The 14,593-nt window shown below is 43.1% G+C and overlaps 1 protein-coding gene across 1 annotated transcript in view; it reads left to right on the forward strand.

Annotated features, from left to right (window-relative positions):
• Positions 1–14,593, forward strand: part of TMEM38A (transmembrane protein 38A) — a 51,262-nt gene that overhangs the window by 31,960 nt on the left and 4,709 nt on the right. Inside the window, exons 4-5 of the mRNA XM_040321102.1 lie at positions 9,295–9,382; positions 12,357–12,474. Coding sequence (XP_040177036.1) covers positions 9,295–9,382; positions 12,357–12,474 — 206 coding nt within the window. The remainder of the gene's footprint in view (positions 1–9,294; positions 9,383–12,356; positions 12,475–14,593) is intronic.

A 14,593-nucleotide genomic window follows, 5' to 3' on the forward strand; every position in this document is an offset into this window, starting at 1 on the left:
GCAGGGAGGGCCCTTGCCGCACCGCTGCGTCCTCCTGCAGTCCACTCGGCGGTGTACCATAACCACGCGGTACAGGAGAATCAGGTTCATGTTCCCGGCCGGACTGACAGGAAGTGCACACACTGAGTGTTCACTTCCTTTCAGTCCGGCCCCGGGAACAGCAAACTGAATCTCCTGTACCGCGCGGATATGGTACACGGCCGACCGGACTGCAGGAGGATGCAGCGATACGGCAAGGACCCTCCCTGCTGGGGCCCCTGTGCGGACACCAACACATCTGGCAGCATGTGCGTGTGAGTACAACTTCTCAACTGAAAAACTGAAATGTCATTTTTTTTTTGCCTGGGGCCCCCAAATGTCTTCAAACGGCCCTGCAGGGACGGACTGACCATTGAGTCACTCGGGCACTGCCCGAGGGCCCCATGCCACTAGGGGGCCCCATCAGGGTTACCAGGCTTAGTAAAACCAGGGACAGTATGTAAAAATCTATGTTTTTTTTAGATCTGTCCCTGATATGTCCAAAACCGACATGCTTTTGATGTGAAAATCCCGAGATTTTAGCTGCCCCGCCTCTGCACTGCCTCCTGGCGTGGTGGCCATCTGTAAGCCCAGGGGCCCCATAATATTCTATTGCCCAGGGGCCCCATGAGTTGTCAGTCCGCCCCTGAGTACATCTATAGTATAATGAAAAAAACATAAACCTTTTTTTGCTAGTATATACACTTTGATGACTCAAGACTGATGAACCTGTAATTTCTCCTTGCACCACTAGATGCCCTCCTACCCAGTTAACTCCAAAGGACATTTTGATACATTTTCAAGCATACCTTCAAAAGGTGTGAACAATCACTAGTGTTTTATGAGGCACATGCAATTTTTTTTAAGAGATTGGATGTCTAGGGTGCAGATCACACTAGAAGAATAAAAAAAAAAAAAGCACTTTATGTCTATGCAAGAGGTTGATAGATGAATCAGTATCTAATATTTTGTTATACTACAACTACAGCTATGAAGCAATTTGTATGTGTAATATTGAAAATCAATCTGACAGTAAAAATGGTGTGCAGTCTGTTTGTTTTTTTAAACTTTTTGCTTCAGTCTTAAAGTGACACTAAATAGTATTGTTTTTCTCCAAAAAATGTCTATGCACATCCATATACATAGTGATCAGATACAAACTATGTACTGTATATTATAGAGCAGCCTTTTTCAACCCAGGCACCCTGTGAGGCCTTGAGGTTTTTTCAGGGGTGCCTTGGAAAAATGGCTACAAATTGCCCCAAAATTGTGTACAAGCCGGTGGGTGGATGAAACCTGACTTTTAGTTACACAAAACCACATATTTTCATTGTACACCATTACAACCTTCTAACTGGCAACTTATGACCAACAGGGCCAGATTAAGAACATCATGGGCCTGGTGCTGAGGATTTTGGTGGGGCCTTTTAGGCTGCATTCCCACCCCCGCGACAAGTAACGCCGCGTACGCGGCGTATTTTGCCGCGAATAGTGTAACTTTTTCTTTACAAATCCTTCCTTTTGCTTTGTATGGCCGAACGCCAATGCCGCCTGAAAAAAAGGGTCCGGGACTTTTTTTCATGCCGCAGGTGTACGGGCGTCTATGAGATGTGAACCATCTCATAGACAGCAATGGGAATTCTCCCCTCCAGCGGCACGAGCGGCCGGCGTCGGGCGTTTTGTCGCGGAGGTGTGAATGGGGTGTAATAAATAATAAATAAATGCGTGGGAATGACATGAACGCAGCCCAGCCAAGGCAAGTGACCAAAGGCACAGAACCCAGAAGGAAGACCGGGTGAAGATGGAAGTGTCCAGGCCCCGCCTGATTCATCACAGCGCAGTACTGTAGAGCTCAGTCTGAAAATTGAAGTGTACACTAATGTGCTAATATGCTGTGCATACTTGTACGTTGTGGCATAACCTACCCCAGGGCCTCTAAAAAGTAGTAATGTCAGGAAAGTTTACTACCGCTTTATTATCACAGGATCCCAGGAGCCTCTCATGGGGCCCCCTACTGACCCGGTGGACGGTGGCCCTTGGGCAGTGCCTAAGTGCACAGTTGCCAACATTTAAAAAATATTTTCAGGGCCACTTTTTTATATAAGTGATATATTTAGAGTAGCTGAGATCCCCGATGTTCCTCTATACATCATAGTAGTAATCACAAAATTAAATGAGTACTAATAATGGGGCAGAACAAATATGAGAACTGATATTTCCTTTAGTTGAACTAACAAAAGTGTGTCCATTCTAGAGCTGGTAACATTGAGGATATTCAGTATAATTTTAAAGAACTGTTTTTGTGGGTAAGCGACATAGGGGAGGAGTATGGACAGTATATATGTGGGAAGTATGTGCAGGTGAGGGAGAGGAATGTGGAGGGTCTAACAGTGGGCACTATGTACAGGAGAGGAGTACAAAGGGTACGGAAAAAAGCACTATGTACAGGAGAGGAGTGTGAAGGGTATGACAATGGGCAGTATGTACAGGAAGAGTGAGGGGGTATGACAGAGGGTAGTACGTACCAGAGAGAAGTGTGGAGGGTATGATGGGGCAGTATGTACAGGAGAGGAGTGTGGAGGGTATGACAGTGGGCAGTATGTACAGGAGAGGAATGTAGACGGTATGATAGTGGGCTCTATGTATAGGAGAGGAGTGTGGAGGGTATGACAGTGAACACTATGTATAGGAGAGGAGTGTGGAGGGTATGACAGTGGGCACTATGTATAGGAGAGGAGTGTGGAGGGTATGACAGTGAGCAGTATGTACAGGAGAGGAGTGTGGAGGGTGCGACAGTGGGCACTAAGTACAGGAGAGAAGTGTATGACAGCAGGCACTATGTACAGGAGAGGAGTGTGAAGGGTATGACAGTGGGCGCTATGTATAGGAGAGGAGTGTGGAGGGTATGACAGTGGGCACTATGTACAGGAGAGGAGTGTGTAGGGTATGACAGTGGGTACTATGTATAGGAGAGAAGTGTGGAGAGTATGACAGTGGGCACTATGTACAGGAGAGGAGTGTGGAGAGTATGACAGTGAGCACTATGTACAGGAGCGGAAGGATATTTAGGGACTGAGTAGTGGTTAAGCGGGTCATACATGGATTGAAATCAATTATGCAGAGACCAGCCATAGTCAATCTATGTATGGGCTAGCTGGTTTTACACAAGTCAATCTATTAATCAACTTGAGTACAACCAGCCTGTTTTTTTTTTCTTAAAACAATCAGTGCTGCCAGCTAAAGTTAGCAACACTGATCATTGTACGCACTGGCAGAACACAATAACACTGCAGGAGTGATTCCCCCGTCCACAGGTCAGCAGGTGAGAGGGTGTGTGGGGACAGGCTGGGGAGAGATACTAGTCAGTGGCTGGGTAGGCACTGGTAGTATCAGAGCCAGATACACACAGGTTACATATGCCACGATCGTTAGAGCGAGAACAATAATTCTAGTACTAGACCTCCTCTGTAACTCTAAACATGTAACCTAAAAAAATGTAAAGCATCGCTTAGGATACCAAAAAAAATTGTGCTAACTTAACTAACTAACTGTTTTTTTAATGAATGAAACATTTTTTTCCAAAAAAACATGTTTGAAAAATTGCTGCGCAAATACCGTGCTAGAGCTGCACAATTAATCGTTAAAAAAATCGTGATCTCGATTCAACCCCCCTGACTATCTTCAATGCAGAGTTTGCTGATTCTTTCATATAACAAGTGGAGAGACTTTCAGCTGTCAAAAGAAAATATCTGGGCAGTCTGCCAAGTTTTTAACAGGAAACATTGGGCCAAATCCTCAAAAGAGATACGACGGAGTAACTGCTGTTACTCCGTCGTATCCCTGGTCCTAACTATGGAACTGATCCACAGAATCAGTTTCCCATAGTTAGGACGAAGATCCGACGTGTAATTGAATTACAGTGTCGGATCTTAGGATGCAGTACCGCATCCGCCGCTGGGGGCATTTTGCGTCGAAATGCCGCCTTGGGTATGCAAATTAGGACTTACGGAGATCCACGAAGCTTTTCAGCTTCGTTTTTTCTCCGTAAGTTTTATTTTGCAAACGCAAAATTAGGGCTGCTTTTACAAGGTGTAAACTGTTTACACCTTGTAAAAACAGACCTTTCTTGGTCGCGACGCGATTTTTTTTAAATTTCAAATTTTTTTTTTGGCGCCGTATCTTTTTTTTTACCCGACGCAACTTTATTGTCCCGTCGCAATCCACAAAGCCCGACGTAACGTAATTTCGCGCTATGCACGTCGGGAAAATGACGTCACGAGCATGCGCAGTACGGCCAGCGCGGGAGCGCGCCTCATTTAAATGGTAATCGCCCCCTGGAGAAGAGGAACGCCTTGCGCCGGCCCGATTTAAGTTACACCGCTCAAAATTTCTAGGTAAGTGCTTTGTGGATCGGGCACTTAACTGGAAAAAGTTACGTTGCGCCGGTTTTTTGAGGATTAGGCCCATTGTAACTGACACTTCCTTCTTAGATCAAAGGGATACACTTCTGTGTGTAAAGAACAAATCTGGGCAGTCTGCGAAGTTTGTAAACAAAATGAAACATTGTAACTAACTAACATTGTAACTAAATTTAACCACTTAAAGTCCAACACTTGTTTCTTAAGTTAGAAAGCAATATTATTTGCTAGAAAATTACTTGGAACTGCCAAACATTATATATATTTTAGCAGAGACTCTAGGGAATACAATGGCAATTGCTGCAATATTTTATGTCACACTGCATTTTCCCACTTCAATGAATAATAAAAACCATAAAAACAAAACAGTGAAGTTTTTTTTTTTTAATGTGAAAGATGATGTTACGCCGCAACAATCGTGAGAGAATCGTGATCTATCTTCTAAGCAAAAAAATTGCAATTCTCATTTTAGCCAGAATCGTGCAGCTCTGTACCCTGCAACATAAAAAGTGCAAAGACCACCATAGAGTAATTTTCTAGCAAAAAACAAATGATGATTTTTTACATGTAGTAGAGAAGTGTCAGAATTGGCCTGGGTGGTAAGGGGTTAATTACCATGAGTAATATACAAATAATTATTATAAGCCCTGTGATCCTATCAGTTTGCTGCAGTGTGTCAGCTTGTATTTATATTGGCCGCTCTGAATGTAGCTTCTGACAGGCTGTGCAAGCAGGCCCGTATCTCCGGAACCATAAATGATAGCCGTCCCATATTTTAACCAGTTGTGGGGTAGCTCTTCCCATGCCTACCCCCAAATGTGGGGTTTCTGTGACCTCTGGTCATCGAGCTACAACCCCCCAAATTCGATCTTAGAAAAAAAAAAATATTAAAAAAAAATTTTTTTTTTTTTTTTTTTGGGCAAATGGGCCTATCTTAAGAAAGGGGCCTGGAGCTGCAGCTCCATCAGCCCCATTGTTAATCCGGCCCTGATGACCAATGACATCAGTTTTTTAAGGAGGATGTCAGTTGCCTGCATATCATCCTTGTTTGACCCTCCCTTGCCTCTCTCCATCAGCTTTGGGACCTCATTAGCTAGGTGATGGAGAAAAACTGAGGGAGAAGAGAAACATTGGAATACTAGTCAGTACCAGTTTGCAAAAAAAAAACACCTTTGAGCTTCAATGGTCATAGCTCGTTGGTAGCTGATGTCCTACCCAACCATTGGTCAAAATTTGAGGCTCCTGCCACCTATAGCTCCGGAGATACAGGCTTCTTGTGCAGCCTATCAGAAGCTACATACAGAGCGGCCAGTTTAAATACAACCTGGCACATTCTGTTTGCAGCAGACTGAGAGGATGAGCTCACAGTGCCTCTCCTCACTTCTTGTCAAAGGCACTGAGCTTACTGGTAAGCTTCGAGCCTTGGACCAATGGTAAAGCACCATTGGAACAAGATGTCCATTAAAAATGCTGCAGTGGAGGCACGTCTCTCATTGCAGTGTCATAGAAGGGGCATGTGTCCAAAAGACAATGCTCTCTTCCAGCCCAGCCCTCTTAAAGAGTCACTAAAGATTTTTTTTTTTTAGCTAAATAGCTTCCTTTACCTTACTGCAGTCCTTGTTTCATGTCCTCATTGTTCGTTTTTGCTTTGATGTTGCTGTAATTCCTCTCTTTTCTGGACACTTCCTGGTTGTCTGTTTCCTGATCACCACAGTACTGGGAGATTTCTCACTGTGGTGACTAATCAAGGAGGTGTGATTACTGTGTCTAAAACTCCTCAGCACCAATCCAGTTTCGTTTTACAAAGCATCACTGCCCTCTATTGGCTCTTTGTCTCTGTACATCAGAGAACCAGGAAACAACAGCAAAAACAAAACTAATCTGCAGGTACATTATATTAATGGTTTTTATCTATTTTTAATCATTTTTAAAAGGAATCAGTTAACTATTATGTCTCTATACCCTGTAAACCAGGGGTCTCAAACTCAAATTACCTGAGGGCCACAAGACAAATTTTCATATCCCATGGGGGGCCCCATGCAAACTTTCAAACTTCAAAAACAACAGTACTGGTGTCAGCGAACACATTATTAACCCCCCAGCACTGGTGTCAGCGGACGCATTATTACCCCCAGCACTGGTGTCAGCGGACGCATTATTACCCCCAGCACTGGTGTCAGTGGATGCATTATTAACCCTGACCACTACACTGCACACTGACCACTACACACTGACCACTACACTGCACACTATACACTGACGACTGCACACTACACACTGACCACTGAACACTACACACTGACCACTGAACACTACACACTGACCACTACACTACACAATGACCACTACACTGCACGATGACCACTACACTGCACACTGACCACTACACACCCCACTGACCACTCACCATCAGGGCACAGCACATCAGGTCACAGAGCCCAGCACATCAGGGTACAGGGCACAGCGCACATCAGGGTACAGAGCCCAGCACATCAGGGTACAGGGCCCAGCATATCAGAGCACAGTACAACAGGCCACATCAGGGTACGGGGCATGGCAAGGCACATCATGACAAGGCACATGGCACATCAGGGCACAACACATCAGGACAGGGCACATGGCACATCAGGGTACAAAGCCCAGCGCATCAGGGTACAGAGCCCAGCACATCAGGGTACATGGGGCACATCAGGGTACATGGGGCACATCAGGGTACATGGGGCACATCAGAGCACATGGAGCACATGGGCCACATCAGGGTACATGGGGCACATCAGGGCACATGGAGCACAATCAGGGCACATCAGGGTACATGGGGCACATCAGGGTACATGGGGAACATCAGGGCACACTCAGGGTACATGGGGCACATGACGTCACAATCAGGGTACATGGGGCACATGAGGGCACAATCAGGGTACATGGGGCACATGAGGGGTACATGGCGCACATGAGGGCACAATCAGGGTACATGGGGCACAGGTCAGCGTTTACTTGTGGTTTCTTCACATGCAGAGTAAAGCAGGAAGCGTCTGTCATAAGTTCACTTCTCTCTCATGTCACGCTGTGGCTGCTCCCCGCCCCCCTGGCGCCCCCCCCCCCCTCTCTTCTTGTCCATCCCAGGTGATATCACAAGCAAATAGGTATGGACGAGAAGAGAGGGGGGGCCGCCGGGGGGGGCGGGGAGCAACCGCAGCGTGACATGAGAGAGAAGTGAACTTATTACAGACGCTTTCTGCGCTACTCTGCATGTGAAGAAAATCTACTCCCCCCACTTCCGCGGCACCCCCCGCCCTGCCTGCGGGCCATTTATAACCGGTCCGCGGGCCGCAAATGGCCCGCGGGTCAGTACTTTGAGACCCCTGCTGTAAACAGTCATTTCAACTAAAGAAAAATTTCCTTTAGTGACCCTTTAACTACAAGGAAAAACATGGGTTTATGGGTATAAGATTTACCCACAATCCCATGTTTTTCTCACACAGTTAAGAGGGAGAATGGGAATCTGCTGCTTGCTAAAACGGTACTGTTTTAATCAAGCTGAACCATATATTATTATGCTGTATGTTATAACATACGGTAATAATTTATTATTTATCTATGTACTGTGAAATTACTGGTTGGAAGTTATAACTTCAAACTTCAGTAATTTGCCTGTTAAGCCACCTCCTTGAGTACAGATTTAGAAAATATAGTAAATTACCTTAAAAACACTATATAATAATTATTTGTATATTACTTACTTATAGTAATTAACCCCTTACCACGCAGGCCAATTCTGTCACCTCTCTCCTACATGTAAAAATCATAATTTTTTTGTCCAAAAATTACTCAGACCCCCAAACATTATATATTTTTTTTGTAGCATACACCCTAGGGAATAAAATGGTGGTCGTTGTCAACTTTTTAGTAACTTTGTTACAATGTATTTGCGCAGCAATTTTTCAAACACGTTAAAAAAACAAAATAACGATTTCATCAATATAAAAAAAGAACAAAACACTAATGCCTAGTACACACAATTGGAAATTCAGACTTCATCCAAGGTTTTTATGTCGGAAAATCCGATCGTGTGTACGCGGCATTAGTTTTTTTTATCTCAAAACAAATTTTATGTAACATATATATTATATCTCCATTACAGGCTCTAGAGCAATACAGTTTGTTATATAGTCACAATTTTTTAGCTCATCATAAACAGCCAAGAGTATCAAACAAGCATATTCAATAAACACATCTACATGATAGAAACAGTAAGCATCAACACGTGACATATGTGCAAAAATTTAACAGGAATCCATGCACATTTACGCATATAGAAAGTCACATCACCTCGCACCTTTCACTATGGGCGAGTTACCCAACAGATAGTGATTCCTTGGCACCTTGGCTATGACATTCGGTCCAGAACGAGATCGACCGGGGGCCAGCCCGGGAATGCCCAACCAGGCTTTCCACAGCTTCTCAAAAAAAAAACACTAAGGTTAGCCCGATTTTTTTTTTTTGTATAATGTGAAAGTTGATGTTACACAGATTAAATAGATACCTAACATGTCACTCTTTAAAATTGCGCACACTTGTGGAATGACGCCAAACTTTGGTACTTAAAAATATCAATAGGCGACGCTTACATTTTTTTTTTTACAGGTTACATGTTGAGAGTAACATCTGAGGTCTAGTGCTAGAATTATTGCTCTCGCTCTAATGTTCACGGCGTATGTAACCTGTGTGTATCTGGCTCTGATATTAGCCAGTGTCTCACCAGCCACTGACCTCACCGCACATCCCTGGAACATGGTTACTATGTACTCATTTGATTACCAGTACAGATTATTGATTAGCGTTATCTGTTTTCTTGTAGGTTCTGGAGTTGCACTGATGTCTAATCTAGAACAGCTCTTACGTGGTGTTTGGAAGCCTGAGACCAATGAAATTCTTCACATGTCCTTGTGAGTGTTTTTTTTTTTTTTTTCACAAGAAAGTCCTTGTGAGTGTTTTACTTACTAAAAAAAAATGTCATCTCTGCAGAGACACCCTATTAAAGAAGACTTTAAGGAGAAGTGGGGAATGCAAAAAAAAAAAAATATATACATACTCACCTCGATGCTGCAGTATTGATCCTCCTCTTGCTCTAAGCCTGATAACCGGCATTGAATTGCCTCCTCATTGCCTGTTTTAACCCCTTAAATACCAGATAACCATTCCGCAACTGTACACGTTGTGCACGGTTGCAAGGCCATTGCAGAATATCCGCATTCAATAAATGGGTTGCACCCGGCATGCGTACCCGGGGCAATTCCTGCCAAGGCTGGAAGCAAAACATTGCGGGTGCACCATGTATACACCCCTGGCCACTGTCTCTGCAGCAAAAAGGGTAGTGTTGAGGGGCAGTAAAAATGAGGCTCAACCACAGGGTTTTATCAGTTTAGCATGGGAGGAGGTGTACATAGAAAACAGAACTGAGGATCGAGCCTTGTGGTATCCCTATGGAAAGAGGAGGAGATGGAGTTGTTGGTGACAAAAAAGGAGCACTTAGTAATGATATATATCTGATTATATAGGTATTTGTATAAAATACTAAATGCTAATAAACGCAATCAATGAATATAAGTGATCAAGTCATGAAAATGCTTTCTCCAATAAAGTGCTCAATAAATATATATATATAAGTGAATTCATTTCATATTAATAATAGTGTAAACATCTTATAAAGAATATATAAAGGAAGGATTGTCCAAATCAACTGCAAATGTAAGATTCACCACACTGGTCAACTGTAAAGAATTCTTGAGTGAGTACCACCCCCAAGTAAAGAATTGTGCCACAGAGCCACGCCACCATAGAGGATTATTAAGCTCCTTACTAGACCATTAGGTCTCACACAGAGACCTTGCTGTTCTGCAGCCACTTAAACTCAGATCCCAGAGATAGCAAACTCTCCACTCCTGAATCTTCTCAAAGAGACACAGATACAAACGGCATGTAACACAACAAACAGACATCACCAGAGTTTCCACCCGGCGTGCGGGATGACGTCACGTGTGTGGCCCTGTCCAATGCGTTTCTCCGCAACAAGCAACGTTTTCTTTTTGATTGATAGTGTACAAATCTTCTGTAACTAGTGCTTTAAAGATTGGTTATACAGTATACAATTGTGCTCATAAGTTTACATACCCAGGCAGAATTTGATTTCTTGCCTGTTTTTCAGAAAATATGAATGATAACACAAAAACGTTTCTTTCACTCATGGTTAGTGTCTGGCTGAAGCCATTTATTATCAATCAACTGTGTTTACGCTTTTTTAAATCATAATCACAACAGAAACTACCCAAATGACCCTGATCAAAAGTTTACATACCCTAGTGATTTTGGCCTTATAACATGCACACAAGTTGACACAAATGGGTTTGAATGGCTATTAACGGTAACTATCCTCACCTGTGATCTGTTTTCTTGTAATTAGTGTGTGTGTATAAAAGGTCAATGAGTTTCTGGACTCCTGACAGACCCTTGCATCTTTCATCCAGCGCTGCACTGACATTTCTGGTTTCTGAGTCATGGGGAAAGCAAAAGAATTGTCAAAGGATCTGCGGGAAAAGGTAGTTGGACTTTATAAAACAGGAAAGGGATATAAAAAGATATCCAAGAATTTGAGAATGCCAATCAGCAGCAACTCTAATCAAGAAGTGGAAAATTAGGGGTTCTGTTGAAACCAAACCACGGTCAGGTAGACCAACTAATTTCAGCCACAACTGGCAGGAAAATTGTTTGGGATGCAAAGAAAAACCCACAAATAGCTTCAGAGTAAAACCAGGACTCTCTGAAAACATGTAGTGTGGCTGTTTCAAGATGCACAATAAGGAGACACTTGAAGAAAGATGGGCTGCATGGTTGAGTCGCCAGAAGAAAGCCATTACTATGCAAATGTCACAAATTATCCCGCTTACATAACACCAACCAGCATAGAGACAAGCCTCAAACCTTCTGGAACAAAGTCATTTGGAGTGATAAGACCAAAATGTAGCTTTTTGGCCACAACCATAAACGTTTCATTTGGAGAGAAGTCAACAAGGCCCATGATGAAAGGTACACCATTCCTACTGTGAAACACGGAGGTGAATCCCTGATGTTTTGGGGATGTGTGAGCTACAAAGGCACAGTAAATTTGGTCAAAATTGATGGCAAGATGAATGCAGTATGTTATCAAAAAATACTGGAGGAACATTTGCATTCATCAGCCAGGAAGCTGCGCATGGGACGTACTTGGACATTCCAACATGACAATGATCCAAAACACAAGGCCAAGTTGACCTGTCATTCGCTACAGCAGAATAAAGTGAAGGTTCTGGAGTGGCCATCTCAGTCTCCTGACCTCAATATCATTGAGCCACTCTGGGGAGATCTCAAACATGCAGTTCCTCCAAGAATTTACAGGAACTCAAGGCTTTTTGCCAAGAGGAATGGGCAGCTTTACCATCTGAGAAGATAAAGAGCCTCATCCACAAATACCACAAAAGACTTCAAGCTGTCATTGATGTTAAAGGGGGCAATACACAGTATTAAGAACTGGGGTATGTAAACTTTTGATCAGGGTCATTAGTTTCTGTTGTCATTATGATTTAAAAAGAGTAAACACGGTTGCTTGATAATACATGGCTTCAGCCAAACACTAACCATGAGTGAAAGAAAAGTTTTTGTGTTATCATTCATATTCTCTGAAAAATGGCAAAGAAATCATACATTTTGTAAACTTTTGAGCACAACTGTATATGTATATATAGAGTGAGAAAATAATAATTGATATATATAATATATAATAAAAATATCTTAAAACAAATTAACATTTTGGGTAACTTTATAAATCGAATCCTGGACTTTGTCATACTGTTTCTTTTGAATATCTTGTCTTTTTTTCTCCTGCAGCCCAACCAAGGCCAGTTTGTATGGAGCTATCCTGTTTACTCTACAGCAGGCCCACTGGTTACCTATTTCCAAAGCCAACCTCATCTTCTTTTTTACATTGTTCATGGCAGCTTGCAAGGTAAGAATCATAGCAGATTCAATACAGGAGTAAATTAAAGAATGTTTTTATGTCAATGTAGACTAATGAGGAGGAACTAGCAAATCTATTTATTTTTATCAATATATAGACTTAAAAATTACTTTTTGGGTTTAGTAGTGTCATGTAATCAGGTCCGGATTTCCCACACGGCCACCGAGGCCAGGCCTCAGGGCGGCAGGGCACAGAGGGGCGGCAGCGGCATGGAGTCCCCCGACGGCCGCAACATACAGTTAAGGGCGGTAAGTTGCTTTCTAGCAGGGCTAAATGTAGTGTGGGGAAATCCGCTCGCTCGTTAACAAGTGAAAAAATAAAAAAATAAAAAAAATATTTGAACTAACCGTGCCACCCCTGCCATCCGGTTACCATTCTCCATTGATTTGGGCAGGGGGTACATTGCAGAACCTGGCCTTGGGGCGGCAGGGAGAGCAAATCCGGCCCTGCATGTAATACAAAATATTTTTAATTAAAATGTGAGAAAATCCAGAATTTTGAGTTGTCACTGAAACAGCAATAGAGGAGAAATCTTTCACCTTGGGACACTTGTGGGACGCTTGTTCCAGGCAGAACACTTCAGAGAGTTTTCCTTTCATGTTCTGGTAGACAAAAAAGCCTGTCAGGAATTAAATAATTGTATTCTATTTACTGTATAAGGAAAAGCTGTTTTGCCATTAGATATCTTGTAGTTAGAAATTAAACATTATGGGGGTTATTTACTAAAATTTGAGTCTGGTGCAGCTGTACATGGTAGCCAACCTTCTAACGTCAGCTTGTTCAATCAAGCTTTGACAAAAAAAAAAATGGAAGATGATTGCTTTCAATGCAGAGCTCCACCAGATTTTGCACTCTCCAGTTTTATTAAAATTGTGTTCAGATCAAAGTGGCAGATGGAATGACTTTACCTACTGCAGCAGTTACTAGTAGTTTCCACTGTTAAAGCTTACAACAGTCCTAAAAAAAACAGGGCCAGATTCACAGTAGAAATACGCCGGCGTATCTACTGATACTCGGCGTATTTTCAAATTTGGCGCGTCGTATCTTTAGTTTGAATTCTCAAACCAAGATACAACGGCTTTAGGCTTCGATCCGACAGGCGTACGGCTTCGTACGCCTTCGGATCGTAGGTGTAATACTTCGGCGCCCGATGGGTGGAGTTTGCGTCGTTTTCCGCGTCGGGTATGCTAATTAGCTGTTTACAGCGATCCACGAAGGTACGCGCGTTCGTCGCATTCTCTTACGTCGTCGCTAGTCGGCTTTTCCCGGCGGATAGTTACGGCTGCTATTTCATGGCTTATATTTAGACTGCCCATGTTAAAGTATGGCCGTCGTTCCCGCGTCGGATTTAAAAAATTTTTTTTTGTGTAAGTCGTCCGTGAATAGGAAAGGACGTAACGCACGTCGCCGTTCAAAAGATTACGTCGGTGCAACGTCATTTCGCGCAAAGCACGGCGGGAAATTTCAAAATGGATCATGCGCAGTACGTTCGGCGCAGAAACGTGCCTAATTTAAATGATACACGCCCCATTTGAATTAGGCGGGCTTGCGCCGGACGCATTTACGCTACGCCGCCTCAAGTTTACAGGCAAGTGCTTTGTGAATCAAGCACTTGCGCTTAAAACTTGCGGCGGTGTAACGTAAATGGGATACGTTAGACCGCCACAAATGTACCTGAATCTGGCCCACAATGTTTACATTACATTAAAGTTGAATGTTGGGCTGGAGAAAAAGTTACCTTTGGAGTGTAGACCCCTCTGCACTGCAGGTTTACTAATTTTGCCTAAGGAGATTTGAATAATGTGACATTACATACAGTCAGGGCTGGAATAACAATTAAGCAAAATAAGCACATGCTTAGGTGCTTAGGGTACCATAGGAAGGGGAACCACAGAGTTTTCCCCCTAACTGGCATGCCCTTAAAGCGGAGGTTCACCCTAATAACTTTTATATCTGACCAACTTCCTTATACTTGTAACAAGTACAGTCCGCAATTTTTTTTTTTTTTAGGCTGTACGAACCTTGTAATCTATCTTTACAACCCGACTTCCGGGTAGTTCTCCCCGCGGGAGTAGGCGTTTCTCTGCCAAGGGGGAATGTCATCTGG

Source organism: Rana temporaria, chromosome 1, assembly GCF_905171775.1.
Source record: "Rana temporaria chromosome 1, aRanTem1.1, whole genome shotgun sequence".
In the NCBI taxonomy this organism is placed as follows: Eukaryota; Metazoa; Chordata; class Amphibia; order Anura; family Ranidae; genus Rana; species Rana temporaria.